The sequence below is a fragment of the Mus pahari genome, chromosome 20 (genome assembly GCF_900095145.1).
Source record: "Mus pahari chromosome 20, PAHARI_EIJ_v1.1, whole genome shotgun sequence".
Classification (NCBI taxonomy): Eukaryota; Metazoa; Chordata; class Mammalia; order Rodentia; family Muridae; genus Mus; species Mus pahari.
In genome coordinates, this window is record NC_034609.1 from 44,985,482 (window position 1) to 45,007,494 (window position 22,013).

The 22,013-nt window shown below is 51.2% G+C and overlaps 1 protein-coding gene across 3 annotated transcripts in view; it reads right to left on the minus strand.

Annotated features, from left to right (window-relative positions):
• Window positions 1-218: 218 nt before the first annotated feature.
• The window catches only part of Klhdc4 (kelch domain containing 4), a 29,178-nt gene continuing 7,383 nt past the window's right edge, over window positions 219-22,013 (minus strand). For 2 of the 3 annotated variants that reach the window (XM_029532715.1, XM_029532714.1), the window contains 8 exons: window positions 17,754-17,890; window positions 11,168-11,260; window positions 9,566-9,725; window positions 5,751-5,826; window positions 3,824-4,032; window positions 1,782-2,184; window positions 946-1,059; window positions 219-772 (listed from right to left, as the gene is read on the minus strand). In XM_029532715.1, coding sequence (XP_029388575.1) covers window positions 735-772; window positions 946-1,059; window positions 1,782-2,184; window positions 3,824-4,032; window positions 5,751-5,826; window positions 9,566-9,725; window positions 11,168-11,260; window positions 17,754-17,890 — 1,230 coding nt within the window. In that variant the 3' untranslated portion in view covers window positions 219-734. The remainder of the gene's footprint in view (window positions 773-945; window positions 1,060-1,781; window positions 2,185-3,823; window positions 4,033-5,750; window positions 5,827-9,565; window positions 9,726-11,167; window positions 11,261-17,753; window positions 17,891-22,013) is intronic. The other variant, XM_021220488.2, reaches the window with a different exon arrangement.

Here is a 22,013-nt window from a genome sequence, read left to right on the forward strand (position 1 = left end):
AGCACGTGCTGCCTTTCCAGAGGACCCAGGTTCAATTCCCAGTGCCCATGTAATGCCAGCTCTTCGTCCCATCCCCTCTTCTAGCCACTGTGAACACTGGCATGTACATTCATACAAATAAAGGTATAATACTTGTCTGAAAATGAGGGAGGAAAAACCCCAAAAACATTGCAGTGGAGCAGATGGACATATCGGCGAATCCAGAATATTCTACCACCAGACCCACAGAACAAGGCCAGGTGGCAGAGAAGGCCAGCTAGCACAGCAGCTTCAAGTGACTGCTGGGTTGTTGGTGACCTGCAGTCTGATGACACATAGCACATCGGTACGGGCGTCTTGCTCTGTAGAAGAAAGAAAACCTTAGAGCACACAGCCCAGTTTTATTAGGACAGAAGCACACAGCCTGTGGGCTTCAAATTCACACCCCACTCTAACCCTCGCTCAGCATGGACAGAAGCCACTGTGAAGGCAGGCTAGCCCCCATCAGACTGGGCACCCAAGGCTCACAGAAGACCACTCTGCAGGGTCTCCTCACTCCTGGCTTGACACCAGTGATGTTGAAACCATGGCTCAGTCTACTGTCTGGCCTGTGCGACATCTTGACCTGCATCATCAAAGCATGCTTTTGCCATGGCCTGGGCCACTTCCAACACTTTCTTCCCCTTCGCTTCAGGCCCCACATGGCTCCAGGCAAGCTTCAGCCAGTGCTGTTCAGTCCGGGACAGGTACTCTTCCTACTGCTTCCCACGTGCCACCTCTGGGTGCTGCGGATCTTCCCATCCCAAAAGGAAAAACGAGAAAGAGGTTGCTCAGTCAGGCAGTTCAGAGGGGTCAGGGCGGGGGTACACTGAATGGGAACCTGCTTAGACCCACCCCAACACAAGCACTGTCGAGCAGGTCCCTCAGCAGCAGCATGGCGCAGTTGCATCTGACTGTGGCTCTCACCTGCTCCCTCCTCAGCACTGTCCTCCTCCTGGTCTTCATCCTCTCCGTCTGCACTCTCTTCATCTGAGCTGCTGTCCTCGTCCTCGTCCGACTCCTCCAGCCACTCCTGGGATTCTGACAAAGCATAACCCACATGGGGTTCTGGGTGCAGTCTGGGGTCCAGGCACCACCTCACAGAGCCTCTTCCTCCTTCCACCCAGGCATGGGATGGGAACCAACTTTCCTACCCTAAAGCCTCATGGCAACCTGGGCCTGAGCCCCTGTGGCGGGCACTAACTCCAGCCATATTGCCATCCTAGCCATGGGCAGCTGAATGGAGGCTGGCTCTCCCTGGACCCCTACACTATGGGCAGAGCCTTTCCCTAGACATGCAGGTTTAGTCTTGAGTCTCAAAGAGAGGATGACGGACCCAGGTGTGGCAGGTCCCACCTTTAATCCCTGCACTCAGGAGGCAGAGTCAGGTGGATCTACTTCAGTTTGAGGCCAGCCTGGATTACATAGCAAGTCCCAAGTCAGCCAGGAACACACAGACTATCAAAGAACCACCAGCAGTATGGGATAAATGAGTATGTCAGGATTACAGAGCAAAGACGGGGAGAGCTACCACCCCAGAGTGCCAGACACCAAGGGCAGGAAGTCCTGCCTGCTCTGCACTGTCCCTGGAGAAGGAAGGCAAGTGCAGCAGGCCTGGCCCAGTACCAGGGACTTACGCTGTTCCCCACTTTGTCCCTGCTAGCACCCAGGACACCCAGAGCACTCAGGAGTGTGTCAAGTAAGCCTTCCCCATCCCCGGGCTCGCCCTCGCCCTCGCCCTCGCCCTCGCCCACCAGGCTTACTTGGATCCATCTCCACCAAGGTTTTCCACTCTTCCATCTTATGAAGGTCAAGGCAGTACAGGTCACTAAGGGTCACCTGGCGGTCACCAGCTTCAAACATGCCACCATAGACGTAGAGCAGTCCATGCTTGACCGCCAGCATGGCATTGGAACGTGGACATGGCTCCTGCCCAGAGCTGCTGGCCTCTGAGGCACTGTCGTCAGCCTTAGGTAGGGGCTGCACCCCCAACCCCGAGGGAGTGAGCACTTGCTTAATGGTGACCACTGTCCCGTCTTCAGACACCACCTCTTTTATCACCTCCAGTGGCTCTGGGGCACTGCTCCCCCCAGTCTCCTGTTCAGTGGCACCTTCAGGATCCTCTGCTTTGCCCCGCCTCCGTTTCTTCTTCTCCGACTTGGGGCCCTGTTAACACAACTCAAGTTGTACCGTAGGGCAGTGACAGCCCTAGCTCTAACATGCCAATCAAAGGCTTGTGGGAAGAGGAGTGGAGCGGTGCAGTAGGAAGAACCGACACTCCGGGAAGCAGGGGTGGCCATCCAGGAACAGAGTCCTAGCCATCACTATAAAGAGGGACTGTCATGCCTGAGTCCCACACGGGGAAGCACCCAGTAAGACCAGGCCAGGCTAACATGCAGGCAGTATATGTCTGAGGCTTGTCTTGGGAAATCCGATCCATTCACAATTCCTATCTACAGGAGGGACACAGACGCCACTCCTAGCCAACAGTAGGACTGGCTGACAAGAGGTCAGCACTCTATTCATCTTCAAGACCACACCCAGGAGGAGGACCCTCTCAGTTACCAGCACTTCCAAGGTACCCTCCCACCCACCAGGTCCCCCTGCAGGAGGACATGCACTTTGTCTCTCTGGCCACTCTGCAGAGCGCACCCAAGTAACGCTGTAGTAGCCTCTGTCACTGGGCAAAACGCTGTGCTCACATGATGCCTTTGCTGGGCTATATTTAAATATTCCAGCTATGGCCTCCAGCCAACTTGGGTCAGCTCCCTGTTCTAGACTCAAGGCCCACTTCATCCTGAGGCCGCAGTGCGAGTCTCACACAGAACATCAAGGGGCCTGAGGGCCAAGTCATCTTTAAATAAGAAGTAACCTACGCAGTGGGGCTCAGTGCTCTTGGCAACGTCGGGGACCCCGAGTGGCCGTGCCTAGTGTAGCTCCTCAGAGCAGGGGCCCACACGTGCAAGGCTGCTTTCTTTCTATCAGAGACCCTTCCACGCGGCTGAGCATGCAGCAGGTACTCATTAGCTCCCTGCACGCCAAGCCGTTTACCTGTGGAGATGTCAGGGCTGCCTGGGGTCCTTCATGAACTATCTATCACATGCTAGTCTGTCTGTTCCGGGCAAGTCCTAGGCAGTAGCTGCAGTGACAGTGACAGTTGAAAGGGTGATTGGAAAAAAACCAGGGATGGGGGCTGGTGAGATGGCTCAGCAGTTAAGAGCGCCGACTGCTCTTCCAAAGGTCCTGAGTTCAAATCCCAGCAACCACACGGTGGCTCACAACCATCCGTAATGAAATCTGACGCCCTCTTCTGGAGTGTACAGCTACAGTGCACTTACACATAATAAATAAATAAATAAATAAATAAATAAATAAATAAATAAATAAATAAATGCCAGGGATGGGTTCAAGTAACAGACATTAACTGCCATGTCTTAGCACCTCACCTATGGGTCAGGAACTGCCAGAGAGTTGTGGCTGACATCAAGAAGGATCGGGCCACAAAGCCAAAAGGGTCCCAAGCCCAGTCCCCCGACCCGCACAGAAGAGTACATGTGCCTTCAAGAGGAAGGAGCAGGAGCTGGGCATAGTGGCACTCGCCTTTAATCCCAGCACTTGGGAGGCAGAGGCAGGTGGATTTCTGAGTTCGAGGCCAGCCTGGTCTACAGCTTGAGTTCCAGGACAGCCAAGGCTACACACAGAGAAACCGTGTCTCAAAAAACCAAAAAAAAAAAAAGAGGAAGGAGCAGGCTTGAGAGCGGGCGGAGACAGGCAGGTATATGCAAGACCCAGGGGCCTGGGCTACCTTCAGCTGTGCGGCGAACCAGCGACTCTTGGCAGCATCGTAGATATACAGGTCACTGAAGAAGGAGCCCTCCAGGCTCTCCTCCTCTTCCTCATCACACACGCCCCCAAAGACCAGTATCTGATGATTTGGAGCCACAGCCACAGAAAAGCCAGACCTTGCAGTAGGCTTGACCCCTGAAGGGTTAATCCTGGTCCAAGCCCATTTGCCTGTAAGGAAAAAACAGAGGAAGGGGTGAGAGGGCTCCCTGAGAACCAATGAAGGACACACAGAGAACCCAGGCTCGTGGGGGAGCATAGTTTCAAGCATCTGAGACTGTTTAGGGAAGGAGCCTCCTTTTGTTCCCTGTGAAAGAAGAGAGATGCCACTCAGCAACCCTCAAGGCCTGTCCTCAAAGCTCAGCTGTGACGCTGCCTTCTAAGGGACCCTGGCACCGATTACTGAGAGGCAGAAGAAACAGAGGTGGAGGTGCCATCTTGCTAGAGGAGGCTCATGAGCTGAAGTACGCCTCCCTGGGGTCCTAAGGCGGCTCGCCCTGTCCGTGTGACACCACCTCTCCCCTGGGGTCCTAAGGCAGCTCGCCCTGTCCGTGTGACACCACCTCTCCCCTGGGGTCCTAAGGCGGCTCGCCCTGTCCTGGGGTCCTAAGGCGGCTTGCCCTGTCCGTATGACACCACCTCTCCCCTGGGGTCCTAAGGCGGCTCACCCTGTCCTGGGGTCCTAAGGCGGCTCGCCCTGTCCTGGGGTCCTAAGGCGGCTTGCCCTGTCTGTGTGACACCACCTCTCCCCTGCAGATGGCTAGGAGGCTCGGTGCTTTTCTCACCGATGCCACATTCATCTGACCGACAGACAGTGCTGAGTATGACACAGAAAGGTCTAACCACTACTTCAGGAAGAAACAGCTAGCCTGTCATTAAAAAGTGCTAGCGACCATGTACTGGGGTATGGTCACCAAGTCGGCTCATCAGCAGCAGTAGGCGCTGTGGGGAAGGACCGGAGACTGAAACACACCAGCCCGCAGCCCGGAGTGAGGCCACCATCCTTCACTGTACGAGCTCAGCAGGTGTGCTGCTCCTGACACGGGATTCCCTCTTCACAGGGCTCGGTTCTGGGCACACAGGTTAGGGAGTCTAGCCTCAGGTCCCCAAACCTAGGGGACAAATGATCTCCCCAGTCCCTTGCACTGCAGGCCACTGCAGTCACCCAGAAGTGTTCATGGGTGGGTCAGCTCAGAGACATCACTGGAGAATGCTAGAACAGAAGAGGAGGAAGACATCTGTGCGCACTTTTCTGACCTCATGGCAGAGACCCCGAGGGCTGCAGAGCACAGTCCGTTCTGTAGCAGCCCTGGCACCAGAGCTCAGCCTCAGCCCCAAGCTGCGCACCCCAAAGCCCAGGCCACGGTCCCCAGTAAAACAGGAGCCCAAACCCACAGAACTCCACATTCTAGCAACATTTCTGTGTTCTACATAAGAACACAGACGACAAGAAGGACAGGGAAGCAGCAGCCCCTCCCTCCTCTCTGAGCACCCTCACATCTGTCCACACAGCTTCCACACGTTGGGCCCTGAGAACACAAGAACAGGTCCCTTCCCTAAGTGCTTCCCCATCTACCTCTAAGCATGAAGGCGATACCTAAGAACTCAAATGTCACACATGGCTTTGATGGGGGACACAAGTGGCTGAGTGCCTTGGGCTCCTGCTGGGTTGCAAGATACAGAAAAGGCACTCCTGTCACACAGGCATCTTGGCCCAGCCACTCCAGAGAAAGGCAGTGTGGTCCTTGGCTCCAGGCCAGCTCCAGGAAACTCCATGCAGTTCCCACTTGATAAGAGGGAGGCACAGGCTTCACTTCGCTTCTTCACCGGCGTTAAACGTAACCCACCCCAAGGACACAGCCAAGCCAAGTCTCAAGGCACAGCAGTACCTTCTCCCCCTTCCTGAGGCTTCAGCAGGAACATGTCTGAGTGCTGGGTGCCTTTGTCCACATCTTTCTTGACTCTCTGCAAAACAAAGGGGTCCTGAGAAGCAGCCCTGCTGTGCTACAGGAGCAGCAGAGAGGAGCTGCAGCCCCATGGAGGCCCGGATCGGGCTGACTGATTTTAAAGCCACCGCCAATGGCCAGCCACACTGAGACCCTGCTCAGTGCTCTGCACAGAACCCCCGTTTACCCACAGGCCTGCACAGTTCGACTGTACCCAACTGCAGCCCGTGTGTGACCAGCCGTCCACCATTCAGGTGACACTCTGACTCACTGTGTGGAAAGAAGCATGCCACCACCATTTAGATCTCTGGGACACCTTGAGCATCCAACAGCGATGCTCACTGGCTGTTGGGCCTGGGGCAGGGCACACACATCTACTCAGCACCCGGGGACCACACAGCTGCTAGGTACGATACTTACCCTGTGGGAGACGCCAGTCCATTTAAGCGTCTTCCTTGTACGTCTGTGCTTCAATTCTCCTTCTTACTACACTTCATCTTACAGTCTTTACAGAAAGGCTGAGCCACAGCCCGGCCCTGTCCTGGCAGCAGTGCTGCTGCTTATCCCACCCGGGTACATGCAGGGTCCAACCGGCCCACACATCCCTCGTCGTCCCTCCTGTTACCTTTCCACCAGGGCACCATTCAGGTCCTACAAGTCCTGCATGCTGACTGAGCTCGGGGCTGTCAGCCCTGACCCCTTTCCATCTGTGCTGTCCAAAGGCTATGGCAAGAATGGCAGCTGGGAGGTAAGTGGGCACAGGGGATACTGTCCTCAGAGACCAATGCTGCTCTCAAGCTGGTTTTGTGGCTTTAAGATTTATTATATATATATATATATATATATATATATATATATATATATATATATATATATAGCCACCATGGGGTTGCTGGGAATTGAACTCAGGACCTCTGGAAGAGCAGCCAGTGCTCTTACCGTTGAGAAGTCTCTCCAGCCCTCAGAGTGTTTTTGTGAATCAAGCTCTAAGGAAATAGCAAGTCTGACCTCAGACCTCAGGCCCCCTGGGTGTGTTTCCTCTCACAAATGATGCACCACTGTGACCCCATCTGCCATGAACCATCCATGTCCAACCCTCTCAGTTCACTTTATAGCAGTGTTCCTTCATTGTCTAGGAGGGCTGAAACAAACTCTCTTTCCTTTATATGTCCCTAGTCCGTAGTATCTTACTGCACTATCAGAAAAAGGGCCCCGGTGTGTACTGCAGCCCCACTGGCCCTCCTCAACTACGCGAGCCTTGATGCTCATCGTGCTGAAAGCAGGCCATTCAGATGCCACCTACAGGCAAGGGGACTGCGGAGGACCAGCGACATGCCACCTGGAGCACTCAGAGCAGACCCAGGGAAGCGCGGACGTGACCGGAGAGATGGGAGAACACTAGGAGTTAAAACGCTTGAGCACGGTGACAGGAGGAGCAGGGAGAGGAGGGGTGACTGTGGTTCACCCCAAAACTCAGGGTGCATGAAAACCCTCACAGAAACTCACTATTGCTTAACTAAATTACCTAACTCAATGAATTTAGATAGATAGACAGACAGACAGACAGACAGACAGACAGATGGATATGGAATTTGAACACAGGTGTCCTGTATGTGTGGACAGTGACTACCCTAGAAGACATGGATTTATAAATGAAAATCTGAGCCAGGTATAAGATAGCTTAATTTGAGTTACTGGTCAAGGAGGTCCCAGAAACAGCTAAGACAACACAAGCTCTTGGTTACCCACTAAGATGGTAAACCCTACTGCTGACTCTACTACACGCTTTGCTTAGAAGACAATCAGGATAGAACTGACCTGAAAACTTCTTCACTAGCTGGCTAGCTCTCATATTGCAGAAGGTACAATGTAGGTCACCAGGCAAGAAAACTCATCAACAGTGTTACAAGAGGTGACCCCCGAATGCTCTAATACTGACCATGCAGACACCATGTGTCCACTGGTGAATAGTGCATTGAGGTTCTGGGGGCGACTGACCACCAATCACATCTGAGGCCTGGTGCAGCAAACATGGCCAAAGGCCAATGGCTGAGGGGTCATAGGCCCTAGGGTAGAAACCTCTACTGCTGTTTCTACCCACAGATTCGTGCTGCCCTCTCCCTTGGTAACAGAAGTGTGTGTCTCTGTCTCCTTCTCTCCCTCTCTCTGCAGTGGGTAGCAGTAAACATGGAGACCCAGAACTGGACAAATAGCTTACAAGTAGCTGCTGAGTGCTCTGCCTTAATTAAGTGCAACACTGACCCCAGTCCCCACACACTTGGGCTCAGGGAGCCTCACTGAGGAGGAGGCAGAACGCAAAGGCTGGGGCACGGGGAGGAGTGCTCTGGGGCATGGGGAGGAGTGCTGGGAAAGCCGACTTAGGACACGATGCAGCCTTTCACTCGTGAAAGGCAGAGCAGCTATGCTGTGCACAGCCCTTTATGAGATCGAGCCAACCAGGATCAGCCATTCTGACAGTCTGTGCTAGCTGGACTCAGTTACAAACCACAGACTGAAGGGCAGTAAGGCTGCGGGGCATGCTGGGAGATGTCGGGGAGAGCTGGGTTAGATATAATCTAGACTCATTGAAAACGTGTATGAAATCATCAGAACAATAAATGAAAGACATTCTTAAATTTTTTTTAAAAAAGCAATAAGCTGAAGGTTGTGGAGTACAAGAGCTAACAAGGCAGAAAGGACTGCATGGGGCCTGATGGGAAGAAGAGTCACACTATAGTGACAGTCGGGTGTGTTCACTGACTGCAGTAAGCCATGTGACATTCGACACTGACCTCTATCTGACTCCCACACGAATGAACATGTAGACACACTCACTCACACATTCAGGGATAACCCTGCACATGTGTGAATGCATGCTCACACAGCTAAGCTAAAACAGGAATGGCAGACTCTCTGGGACATGCAGGCGTTCACTTAAAACTTCAGGTTAACTATGTATTCAAGAATTTTTGGATCATAAAGGATTTTAAAGAAAAAATGAGAAAGTATTCTATCTCTGATTCGTGGCGATATCAGGACTTGCAACACACAGTGAGAAGCAGGGCAAGTGGGTAGCAGCGTCTGCAGACACAAGTGCTCCAAGTACTGGCATGGCAGCACTGCTACAGTTGCCTGCAGACACAGAGCCATTACAATGGTTACAATGTAAATACAGACTGTTCACAGCAGTGACCATAGGAGGCTGGCAAGCTATTACCTATTCGTGCAAAGCCAGGCTTGGTAGGCCGTATCTGTGGCCCCAGTGCTGAGAGATGGCAGAGCCACAGCCACAGGCAAGCATGTGCCAGGAGAGGCCTGCTCAAAACAGTGTGGCAAAGAGCAAATGAGGAAGACTCCCGATGTTAATGCCCGACCTATTCACACCAGCACGCTCTAACGAATGAACAAACGAACAAAAGAACGCACGCGTGCGCGCACGCACGCGCGCACACACACACAAACCCATCTCTGGCCAGGTGGTAGTGGCACTTAACTTTAATCCCAGAACTCAGAAGGCAAAGGCTGATCTCAGTGATTTTGAGCCCAGCCTGGTCTGTAAAGTGAGTTTAGGACAGGCAGAGAAACTCAGCCTCAAAACACAAAACAAAGCAAAGCTTGTGTGTGTGTTAAAGAGGAGCAGAGCCATGCCACTGCAGCTCACAGCTCAGGGAAAGCTGCTCACAGCTCAGGGAAGCCTCAGTAGACACTGAGGAGCGGCAGGAGGAAGCTCCTTTCATTCCCAGTACTGTGGCCCTTACCTGCTTTGAGTAACCTCCATAGATGACTATGCTGCCCTGGGGAGTGACAGCCATCAGGCAGCCTGACCTGGGCGTGGGCCCGGGGCCTGATGGGGACAGCTTGCTCCACTGGAAGGTGTCCAGGCTGAAGGTGTACACATCACTGTAGTAGATGTAGTCCCTGGGAGGAGAAAAGGACCACAGAGATGGTAGGGAAAACAGGAAGGCAAACGTGTATTTCACCCAGTTATGTGTTTCAAGTAATCCAAGCAAGGGCTTGTAGATCCTGCATTTACAAAAGAATGAAAAGCCACAGCAGCCAGACACAGGAGAGCTTACCCTGAAACTTATTCAGCTCCTACCCAGTGACAACTGCCGTCTGTTAAGACATGAAATTCAGCTACTCTGAGACCTTAAGACAGACAGTGACTCTAACTGATCACATGACTGGACTGGAGACGAGTTTGGTAAGAACTGGGCAGAGCATCCCATAGTCAAAGGACAATAACAAAGCCTTCTCACCCCCCATCCAAGCATGAGAGAAGTTTCCACCTAACACTAGCTCTGCTCACAGCCAGAGATTCAGGTACCAAGGTCCTCAGCACAGAGGTCGTGATAGGAGGCTTGGTATTATGGAGTGGCTGTCACAGGAGAGCCACTGCCCTACAGCTGTGAAGAGCTAACTGTCCACAAAGGACCACGTGCAGGTTGAGACAACCATTGCTCAACCCGGTGCATCTGAATAGTCCACACTACAGGTTTGAAGGCCACAGTGATCCCTGAAGGCTGCAGTGGGAGAGTTGGTCATCGGCCTCTTCTGTCCTGGAGAAATGGCAAGAAATCCAGGGGAACTGACTGATGGCTGCCTCTCAAACCCAAAGTCTCTCAACAAGCACATGGAGGATGGAGCCTCCAGGCTTCCAGAAGACTTACTACAATCCAGTTTGCTCAGGTTTCAAACTGCAACTCTCAATTCAAAAAAAAAAAAAAATTCACTGTGAATTGAAGATAAATAACTTTCTCAAGGAAAACTCCGAATGGTGGCATTTAAAAGTCAAGCTAATTTAATACAGATGGTGACTGCATTCAGTATGGGACTGTCATTTTGTCTGTCTGCTTCCCAAATAGGTTTATACTTTTAAAAGGCTTATCTGTGTGATGGCTTGGGTGCACAGGACGCCCTGGAGGTGAGTAACAGCTGTTTTGAGCTCAGACGCGGGTGCTGGAAGCTGAGCTCAGGTCCTCTAGGGGGGCAGCAAGTGCTCTCACCTAGTGAGCCAGCTCTCGGGCCCCCTAAAGAGTCTTAAATAAATGACTGCCACTCCCCAGCACCCCCCCTCCCCCGAAAACCCCACCGTGGAATGGTGACTGGCAATCTGCAGGTCTCTAAGAGGGTAGGGCTGTGCTGGCTCCACCTGCAACCTTGTGCACAGTAGCTGATGATGTAATGTAAGGACAGACCCACCCTTTCCTCACTATTTCACGTGGCTGTCCATCCCTGCGGCTGCCACACCTAGGGAGTGAGCGAGTGAACGACAACTTCTCCACTCGTGATCAGACTGTTTGCTCGTGGGCCTCTACCACAGCTCCAGCTCCACAGGAGCTCCAATCTGCCGTACAAACCTTGCACTTTCATGGAAGCCACCAAAAAGAATTAGCTGTCGCTTCCAGGCCACCATCCGATGCCCACTTCGACCTGAAGGACCCCCTGTTGATCTAAAATGAAGAGGAATAAAAAAAACATTGTTAGGTATTTTGTGTGTGTGTGTGTTTTAAGGTTTATCCACTGATTTTAAATCTTCATTTGAATGTATTTTATGTGTGTGGGGTCTAGCTCACACATGCTTGTGTGCCATGTGTCCCATGTAGGTGCCAGGTACACTTACAAACCATAAGTCATTAGATCCCGGAACTGGAGTTACAACAGCTGCGAGCTGCCATTTGGGTCCTGGCAACTGAACCCTGTTCCTCTGGAAGCAGCCAGAACTCTTGACCACTGAACCGTAACCTCAGCCCTTGATCTCCATTTTCAATGAACTTAGTAAGTTCCCTTCATTATCTCCTCGAATGACCGGAATCAGCCTGACGGTCCAGCCGGTGCTACAGGACTTCAGGAAGGAGCAAGAGTGTCTCCCAAGCATGTGAAAGACCCTGGGTTCAAATCCCGGACAGAAAAAAAGGCTTCCTGAATAGCAGAATCTCTGACTTGGAATAAATATATTTTAGGTAAAATACAAAAATTAGATTCTGTCAAATAAAGAACTTCAAAGTACACTAATAAAATACATTCTAGGGCTGGAGAGATGACTCAGCAGTTAAGAGCACTGACTGCTCTTCCAGAGGTCCTGAACTCAATTCCCTGCAACCACATGGTGGCTCCCAACCATCTGTAATGGGATCGGATGCCCTTTTCTGGTGTCTGGAGACAGCTACAGTGTGCTCATAGAAACAAAATAAATAAATGTTAAAAAAAAAATTCTGCCGGGCAGTGGTGGCGCATGCCTTTAATCCCAGCACTTGGGAGGCAGAGGCAGGCAAATTTCTGAGTTCAAGGCCAGCCTGGTCTACATAGTGAGTTCTAGGACAGCCAAGGCTACACGGAGAAACCCTGTCTCAACCCCCCCCCCCAATAACAGAAGAAGAAGACACCAAATACTGCAAATACTGATCTCTGGCCTCCACACACATACTACCTCCCCACATCTCCAATCTCCAACCCCCCCCCCCACACACACACACACACACTTCCCCAGGTACAGGCTTAAGTGGAAACTCTACTACATTCTAGCAGATAACACTGTTTAAAAAGAATCAGCCTAAGACTTCCTAAGAATGGAAGACAACGCAGGCTATAAACACACCATCTAAGGCTCTGATCTGAACAGCGTCATTGCTGCCTGCCTTCTGTACTCCTCGAGCTTTCCCCAGTGAACAGACAGAGAGGAGAGGGGTGGGAGGGAGGAGGGAGGAGGAGGGAGGAGCACCTGCCACTGCGGAAAAGCGCTGGCAGCCAGAGGAAGGCCACAGTGCCTGCTCTTTAAGAGATCCTCTCCTCCTACTGGGGAATCAGTGCCTCGGCCCCACTTGGCCCTACTCAGCCCCACTGTGCAGTATTCTCTCCAGGTCCTTCCACTGCTCCCACGGGGGATGGGAAGATTCTACAAACAGGGTTTTATGTGAAAATCCCCAAGGCTGTGGGCTGGACACTGCTCAGAAGTTAAAAGCACTTGTTGCTCTTCTAGAAATTTCGGGGTCAGTTTGGAGCACACACACTGGGTAGCTCACAGCCATGCATCTTGAGGATCTGACGCCCTCTGCTGGCTTCCACAGGCACCCACAACCACAGTCTTGCCCCACACACAACAAATAAAATACAATTTACAAAAAAAAAAAAAAAACAAAAACAAAAAACAAAAAAGGTCAGGTGAAGTGGCACACGCCTTCAACCTTAGCACTCGGAAGGCAGCAGTGGTAGCAGTGAGTTCAGGGCCAGCCTGGTCTACAAAGCTAGTCCAGGATAGTCAGTGTTCTGTTACAGAGAGACACTCTTGCCTCAAGGCTCCCACCAAACACACACACACACACACACACACACACACACACACACACACAGACTCTCAACACTGGAAGGCTCCTGCCCTGAAGACACCATTCCTGAGCGTTCAGATGCAGTGTTCAAGGCACATCACAAGGGTGCGAGCTGCCCTGACTCAATCCAGAAGGAGGACTTCTCAGTGCTCCACGAGGCCTTTCACATCGCCAGCCTCCCTGCCGATGCTACTCAGGATGGCCAGCACACTTGTCTACAGAAGGTCAGCCAGAGGCCATTAATACCTTCTCTAGACACACATCCTAGAGACTCAAGCTTCAGGCACCTTTTGTGTAGCCTTCCCTTCCCACTCTATCCGGATGGCAGCTTCACAGTCAAGTCTCCTTCACCCTTACTTATAACCCTGCACAGAAAACCTCACTAGATGGAGGGTGTACAATTTGCCAACCAATGTATTTGCCTTCCCCTGGCTTTCTATTCCTTGTAAGTTAGTGAGCATGTTCTAGCATCAGTACTCATGATTAAAATCAGCAGACATCAATTTCCAGGCTCAGAAGAGCCAGTCTGAGGCAGAGCGTCACATACATGCAGGCTTCCTGACTCATGCTGCAGAGGGGCCTGTGCACATGGGCAAAGGCCTTCTTGGGAAGCAGGCCACATCCCAGGGTGAGGAGGCAGCACAGCTGTGTTCTCACAGGCACAAGCTCAAGGCAGAACTGAGTGCTGCGGTCAGAGGCAAGCTCCCGTGGAGATCTGCGGACACTGGCACGTGAGGAGGCTGGAGAAGGTGCTCACTGTCCGACCGAAGCAGCACACTCAACACACCTCAGACATCAAATCACTCTACAACAGACACAGAGGAGATGGGGCATTCCCCGCCACCCAGTGACAGAAGTCAAGGCCCCTGGCAAGCTGGTATATGTCCCCAGAATCATGGAGGTACAGCCCAGGCTCCTAACAGCTTCCTCAACAGGAACCCCACAGGTCATCCTCTGGCTGAGTCAGATGCCAAGGACTCTGCTCACTTGTGGCAGCAGCAGTGAAACACCACTATTTTGTAACTAAAAAAAAAAAGGGAAGGGGCTATAAAAAGGTTCCACGTTCCCCTCTAGAAAAACAGAGTCACTCTCCCAAGAGCCCATTTATATTCCAATCTCCAATGGGGTTTTCAATTGCCGTCAATCCTAAATATGGAGTTAAAAAAATTAGCCTGCCCCACTCATGCAGAAGCCTATGTATAGCACAAAGACACACACAATGGTGTGGGCGCCAGGCTCTTAGCTCTTCTGGGCTGTGCGCAGAAGGGCATTCCCACAGGGAGTGCTGCCAGCCAAGGAGTCCAACCCCAGCCCGGGCGGGCCAGCCACCCGCTGTGAGCTAGTCACAGAGGATGTCCATGCATCCGACCCCAGTGCAGCTCCGTCAAGCACTCAGCACTGGTGCAGAGTTCTGCCATGACTGCACGTCAACACTACACAGTACCCACTGGCCAAGGCCATGCCAAGCTTAGCAAAGGACTGAATTCCACACTCGAGGTCACAAGGTCTATCAAACTTACAAAGATCTGCTTGCCTCCTCCTCCCAAGTGCTGGAATTAAAGGCATGCACCACCACACCTGGCTAACCACACACACTTTTACACTAATTTTTCTTGATTATCTATTGAAGTAAGCATTAGTGCATATGAAAATATAGAAATCCCAATACCCACCAACGACAAATGGATCACTGGTCTGTGGAATTAAACACTGCACACACTACAACATGGCAAACTTGAAAAGCTCATGCTGAGGGACAGACAGACACCGAAGGCAACAGTGGTTCAGACTTCTCCCAGCAGCCATAAGAGGCAAACTGAGACGAAGTGGGGACTGGGTGGCTGAGGAGCAGTGTTTCTTTTTAGGGCCTAGAAATCCAAAGACTGACACTGTATATTGCAATGTCCAAGTGAATGCACTAAGAATACTCAATCATATACTTTATTTATGATTGTGTATATTGGCGGGGTGTTACACATGTGCATTCTTAAGTCTTTCTGGCTTAAGTGGAAAACAGATCGACACTGGTAAATTCCTCAATCTCTCTCTACTCATCTACTGAGCCAGTCTCCCACTGAAACAGGATTAACTCCCTCAGCTGGTCTTGGACCTGTCTCCTCCCCCACATCCTCCCCATAGTGTTCAGGCTAGTGTGTGCCACGGCGCCCGGCTTTGCATGAGTGATGGGGATCATCAGCCCTTACTCATACAGGTTCTCAGGCCTGGCAGTGTGGCGGCTGTTCCTGGTTGTTAACTTGACTATCTCAGAAAATCAAAACAGAAACAGACCGCAAGAAGCAACAACAATCTATCAAGAGGGCTCTGCAGGGCATGGCCTCAGTCCTCCCCAGGCTGGACAGATACCCAACAGGGATATGGTTTCTGTTGTCCTTGCAGGCTCAGACTCTCCTATCAGTGTTCCAACCTCTTTGTTTTCTGATTAGACTTCAAATACAGGAAAAGATGTCAACCAGCACCAGCTACCAGTCATGGGGCAGGAAGGGTGTCACTGCACATGGCCTGGTGACCGACCACAGGCTCTGAGTCAGTACTCGGGGCCTGTGTACCTTCTTTTTGACTCACAGGGATGCACACAGAATCTACACTCCAAAACCAGAACCAGGCCAGCTCTATGTAAACCAGGCACTGTGTGCAGCTCTCAATCAAGCCGGAGCCTGAAGGACTCTCCAAATGGCCCTGAGCACTGCTGTGTCCCCAGCACTGATGCACTGCCAGGCTCCTGTGACCATGAGGCTTGTCCTCCTGAGAGCGAGCAGCTGGAGTGGCTTCCTGTGCATGGATGTCTGCTGACTGTCAACAGCTACAGAAACATGAACTAGCGCAGGGAAGCAGAGACTGGAGTCACCACACTCGCCCGGATGCAGCAATGAGTCTCTGGAGATGCTGGGTAGTGCCAGTTAGCTATGGAACAGGAATATGCTTGCCAGCCAAGCTAGAGCCAAAGAGCACAAACCTGTGGCTAAACAGTAGTGCAAACCTCTGCCTGCCATGGGACATGGTGATGTGCAGACTCTCAGCGTGCTGAGCCAAGGGAAAAGGATCGTGTTCACATAATGAGCACTCCTGTTCTCTCAAAGCCAATGTACAGGGAAAAAATATATTCAGACAGAATCCACTAGATGAGGTTCAAAGCCAAGCAGAGGTCTGGAGGACAGAGGGAGGAGGAGAGGGCACACAGGCTTCTCACGTGACTTGACATGGAGTCAAGTGACTAGAAATCTCCTGGGCTTTCCTGACTGGGACTCTCTACAAGCCAGTTTTCAGCCAGCCAGGGCTACATGGTGAGACTCTGTGTCAAACAGAAAAAGTGGAGGAATGAAAGATTTATGGAACTGCCCCTCTATCAAGCTGCCCTACAGGCTGCTTTGTAACATAATTTTGAGCCTCAGATAAGAGCACTGTTTATTTGGAAATTCAAGAATTTTAGAAGCAGAATCACACACTCTAAAAATAGAATCTACTTTGCCAGGCTGGAGAGATGGCTCAGCGGTTAAGAGCACTGACTGCTCTTCCGAAGGTCCTGAGTTCAAATTCCAGCAACTACATGGTGCCTCACAACCATCTGTAATGAGATCTCTTCTGGAGTATCTAAAGACAGCTACAGTGTACTTACATATAATAAATAAATACATACATACATACATAAATCTTAAAAAAAAAAACAAACAAAGATTCTACTTTGCCCTGTGTATCCCTTTATTGGGCTCAGAGCATCATTTAAAATGTCTATTATTATGGGCTGGAGAGATGGCTCAGAGGTTAAAAGCACTGACTGCTTTTCCAGAGGTCCTGAGTTCAATTCCCAGCAACCAAATGGTGGCTCATAGCCATCTGTAATGGGATCTGACGCCGTCTTCTGGGGTGTGTGAAGACAGCCACAGTGTACTCATATACATTTAAAAAAAAGACTGATAACTAAGGGGCTGGAGAGATGGCTCAAAGAGGACTCGCCACTCTTCCAAAGGTCCCGAGTTCAATTCCTAGCAATCATGTGGTGGCTCACAACCACCTATAATGGGATCTGGTGCGTTCTTTCAGTGTGCAGGCATACAGACAGACAGACCACTGCATATATAAATAAAGGTCAGGAGACTCTGGTTCCTGTTCCAACGCTGGCTTACTGGTTTATTAGCAGAAAGGACAGCACCCTTACACTGTGCTTGGCAACAGGGCTCAGTGACACTCAAAGAGGATGACATCAGTAAGTCTGCTGGCAATCAGCCATTCTGCACAGCAGGCTCCCCTCCACAGCAATTCTCATGCAGATACAGTAAAGAGACATAGTGCTGGCACGCAGCAGAGGTGGACTCAAGCCCCACCACCCTAGGTCAGGCTTCCTGAGACCCATGAAGGTTGGTTGCCCTGTCCTCCAACTCTGGGCCATCCTGGTCCTAACACAACAGGTCCCTACTTGCAGTAGCTATGACAGGGTGACTCAGGCCCGACACTGCTCACGGTTCACCACCCCAAACAATGCCTCCACCAAAGCTCTTCCCAGCACACAGAACAGCACCCTGCCCCTCCTTGCCCTGTCCACAACTCAAACCCAGTCAGGAACACAAGCTGAGGCCAGGGCTCAGGCTCGTGTCCAGAATCTTACCGAATCTGTTCCCAGGTCTTGGTGGCCAAGTGCAGGACCCAGAGGTCCTTGTAATGGTAGAACTGCTCGCCATCAGGAGATGCAAACTCCCCACCGAAGACCCACAGCTGCCCACCACCCTGGGGTACCACCACAGCCTGTTAAAAGAAAGCAAACAGATTAGGTGAGACCCCAAGACAGCACAGCTGGCCCCAGCACGACCACAGCAGCATCAACACCATCCACCTAGAATCTCAGGGACTTCCTCAGCCACTGTCTCCTGCCTCCAAGGGGAAGCTTCTAGAACAAACTTAATATCCCTAGGCATATTAATTACACTCAAAGACCCAACGCACCCATGTTTCCCTAAACTGCAAGATAAATATCTACTTACATTTAGACAACATACTGTCCAGGAAGCGTTTTATGCACTTGTGAGAGTGTGGGGTAAAATGTGTGAGTTGTATACACATGTATATGTACAGCATATGCAACTGTGTAAAGTATATGGAGAGGAGTGTAAGGTATGTGCACATGTGTGAGATCAGTATGTATGTGTGTGCCTGTAGGCATATCACATGTGTAGATGTGATATGCCTACATGTATGTGGACATGTATGCAAGGCATATACACCTGTGTGAGGTATGTATGAGTGTATTGAGACTGCATGCACACATATGAGTGTATGAGGTGTATACACCTATGTATGTGTCTAAGACATATGTGTGGATGTACGCGTATGTGGACATGTATGTGACATGTATGCAGCTGTGTATGAGGTATATACACGTCATGGGGCTGCATATGCCTGTGTCTGGGTGAGAGGTAAAGGAGGATGCTGAGTGGCCTGTTCTATCACTTCCTCCCTTACTCTCCCTAACACAAGGTCTTTCATTGAACCTGTTGCTAGGCTAGTGTGGCGAACTCCAGTCATCTTCCTGTCTCCACCCCTGCCAACACTAGGGTTACAGGTGTGTGCGCAACCACACCCATGTTTTTACATGGATGATGGGATCCTAATTCAGGTCCTCACAAGTGTGTAACACGAGCCCCACTTCCCCAGCCTGTTTCAGTCCACTGAGCCCCCTCCTAGGCACCAAGCATCCACCACACATCTAAAAGTACTTCCCGGAGGAGCACGGACATGGCATCAAGAGCTGGCGGGACATTCCAAACTTACTTCCAAAGAGCTAAAGAGGTCCCCGACACATACACAGTGGAGGACTGCCTGGTCTGGCCTCAGGGAGAAGAAGCACCTAGCCCTTGTAAGACTCGGGGCCCCAGGGAGTGGGGAAGCCTGGTGGGTGTAGGGGGTGGGGTGGGGACATCCTCTTGAAGATAGGTGGGGGGAGGAATGGGATGGGGAACTGTTGGCGGGCTGAACGGGAGGGGGATAGCAACTGGACTGTGAGAAAAGATTAAAGATAATAAAAAATAAAAAAATAAAAAGAAAGCCTCATGTAGCCCAGGCTAGCCTCAACCTCATTATGTATTACCCCAAGCTTCTGACCCAGAGACCACACCCTACAGAGCACTACGATGCTGCTGCCTGGACACTAGGCTTCTTGTCTCCCAAGCTGGGAAGAGCAGACTACTCTAACATGGCATGTGTCACCTACAGCAGCACAGACATACGACTGGAAAGGGCTGACAGGAGCCGTGAAGGCAGGCCTGCCTCGGGTTCCCTCTGCACAAGTGTCCACGGTCTCAACCGGTCCAGCCCGAGAATACATGGCAGGCAGAGCACTGCCACACCAGCCCCTCAGCCCAGAGAACTGAAACTGAAGCTGGCGCTTCCACCGCTGTTCATCAGGGATTGCCATGGGATGGGCTCCCTGCTACGGGTGCAGAGCCCCAGGATTGTGTTAACACTGTGCAGAGAATGGGCAAACCCAGTGACAGGACAGTGCTTCACACCCTTAACCCAAAGCTTGGGAAGCAGAGGCAGGCTAATCTATCTCTGCGGGTTCAAGGCCCAAGGCTCCACAGTGAGACTGCCTTAGAACAGAACCAGCCTGCCAGCCACTTAGCCCTGGGCTCTTTCCTCAGGCCTGAAATCTGAGAAGCAAGCTGAGCAAGGCAGGCCGGTGACTCTTGCCAGGACCAGAGCAAGAGCAAGGTGCCCTTAACCACTGAGCCATCTCTCCAGCCCCACAGCACAGTTCTTAAGGAAGGCACATTAAGCAAGCACTAAGGAGGCCGGGCAGGATCTGTCATGGACACCTAAGCCCCAAGAAGGACGAGCTACACTGAGCTCAGGCAGGAAACTCATGGAAGAACCGAATGCCAGTCACTTCAGGCAATGCAGCTTGAGGGCACATTTTCACAGAGAGGTCACAAGCGGCTGCAAAGCAACACTGTCTGAGTCACGAAGGCTTCCTTCCTTACAAAAAGGTATCTGCAAAGTTTTCCAAGGATTTGTAGGTTAAATAACTGCTAAGTTCTGTAACCCGCAGGTCAAATACCTTCTGAATCTGTCAGAACCATCTAGATTCCAGCGATCTAAACCCACAAAGCCCAGAGAATGTAGGAGAGCTGCAGTCGTGTCTAGGGGGTCTGCAGCCAACTGCCTCTGGGGAGAAGAATCCTGAAGAGGTAAGCCTCAGAGGAGCTAGGAAGAGTGCGACAGCGAAAGCCATCAAGTACTGGAAGCTGGGAAAGGAGCACACAGGGAGGGGCTCAGCAGGGGAGGTGCTTGCCTCCAACTCAATGGCAGAGCTCAATCTCTGGAAGCCACGCGCTCAAAGGAGAGGCCGACTCTCCAAAAGCTTCCTCAGACCTCCAAACGTGTGCCAAGCTAAACATGCATGCATATACACGCATGCATGCATGCACGCGCTCCAGGCAGTGGTGGTGCATGCCTTTAATCCCAGCACATGGGAGGTAGAGGGAGGGTGATCTTTTTGAGTTTGAAACCACCCTGGCCTACAGACAGCTAGGTTCCAAGACAGCTAGGTTCCAGGACAGCTAGGGCTACCCAAAAAAACCCTGTCTCAAAAAAACAAACAAAAACTTAAGTAAAAAGTAAACACATACATATACAATAAATGATGTAAAAAAAAATTTTTTTTTGTTTTGTTTTGTTTTTCGAGACAGGGTTTCTCTGTATAGCCCTGGCTGTCCTAGAACTCACTCTGTAGACCAGGCTGGCCTCAAACTCAGAAATCCGCCTGCTTCTGCCTCCCGTGTGCTGGGATTAAAGGCATGCGCCACCACGCCCATTAACTTAAAAAAAATTTTTTTAAGTTAAAAAAAACACATATACAGGGCTAGAGATGGCTCAGCAGTTAAAGCACGGGTTTCTCTTCCAGAGGTCCCAGGTTCAATTCCCAGCCCACGTATGGCAGCTGACAACTGTCTGTAACTCCAGTTCCAGGATCTGACATCCTCACACAGACATACATGCTGGCAAAACACCAATGCACATGAAATCTAAATTAAAAATTTAAAAATACAGACACACCCTCCCCCACCCCTGGCAATACACAAACGCCCCACCCTATGTAAGTCAGGGGCAGGTCAGGGGGCAGTCTTTTGTTTATTCAAAAATATATACAAATAGGAAAAACATCGATATACTGCACATCGGAAAAAAAATGAAAAACAAAACAAAAAACCCACCAGAGGAGCCAGTTCTCCACTTGGGATTTAGTGCTGAGCTGTTTAACCCCAAGGGACTCTCTATCTCCATCTCTCAGGCAGCTCTGGCACTGCTGAGAGGTGGCTCGGCTTCTTCTCTTTTCAGTGGGTCACACTACACAGTCCTAGTCGACCTGGAACTCACTATGTAGACCAAGGTGTGAATACAGAAGAGCTTGGTCACTCAGTGATCCCAGTTGCCTGCACTGACAGAAACAGGGTCAGCGAGAGGGCCCGGAGGGTAAGAGGACTTACAGTGCATACCCGATGGCTGAGTGCCAACCCAGAACCCACAGTGAGAGGGAGAACTGACTTCCAAGAGCTATCCTGACTCCTCCATGTGCCATGACATGCGCTTGGCCACACACAGAGAAAGCTGCGCTTGTGTGCAAGGGGCACAACGAAAGCAAACCCAGGGTGTGTGTGTACTTCCCACTTGCCATCTAGACAAACAGTGCCCGGAGGCGTTTTAAGTCTGCACACATTAGAAATAAGCCACAGAGCTGGGCGTGGTGGCGCATGCCTTTAATCCCAGGCAGAGGCAGGTGGATTTCTTAGTTCGAGGCCAGCCTGGTCTACAAAGTGAGTTCCAGGACAGCCAGGGCTATACAGAGAAACCCTGTCTCGAAAAACCAAAAAAA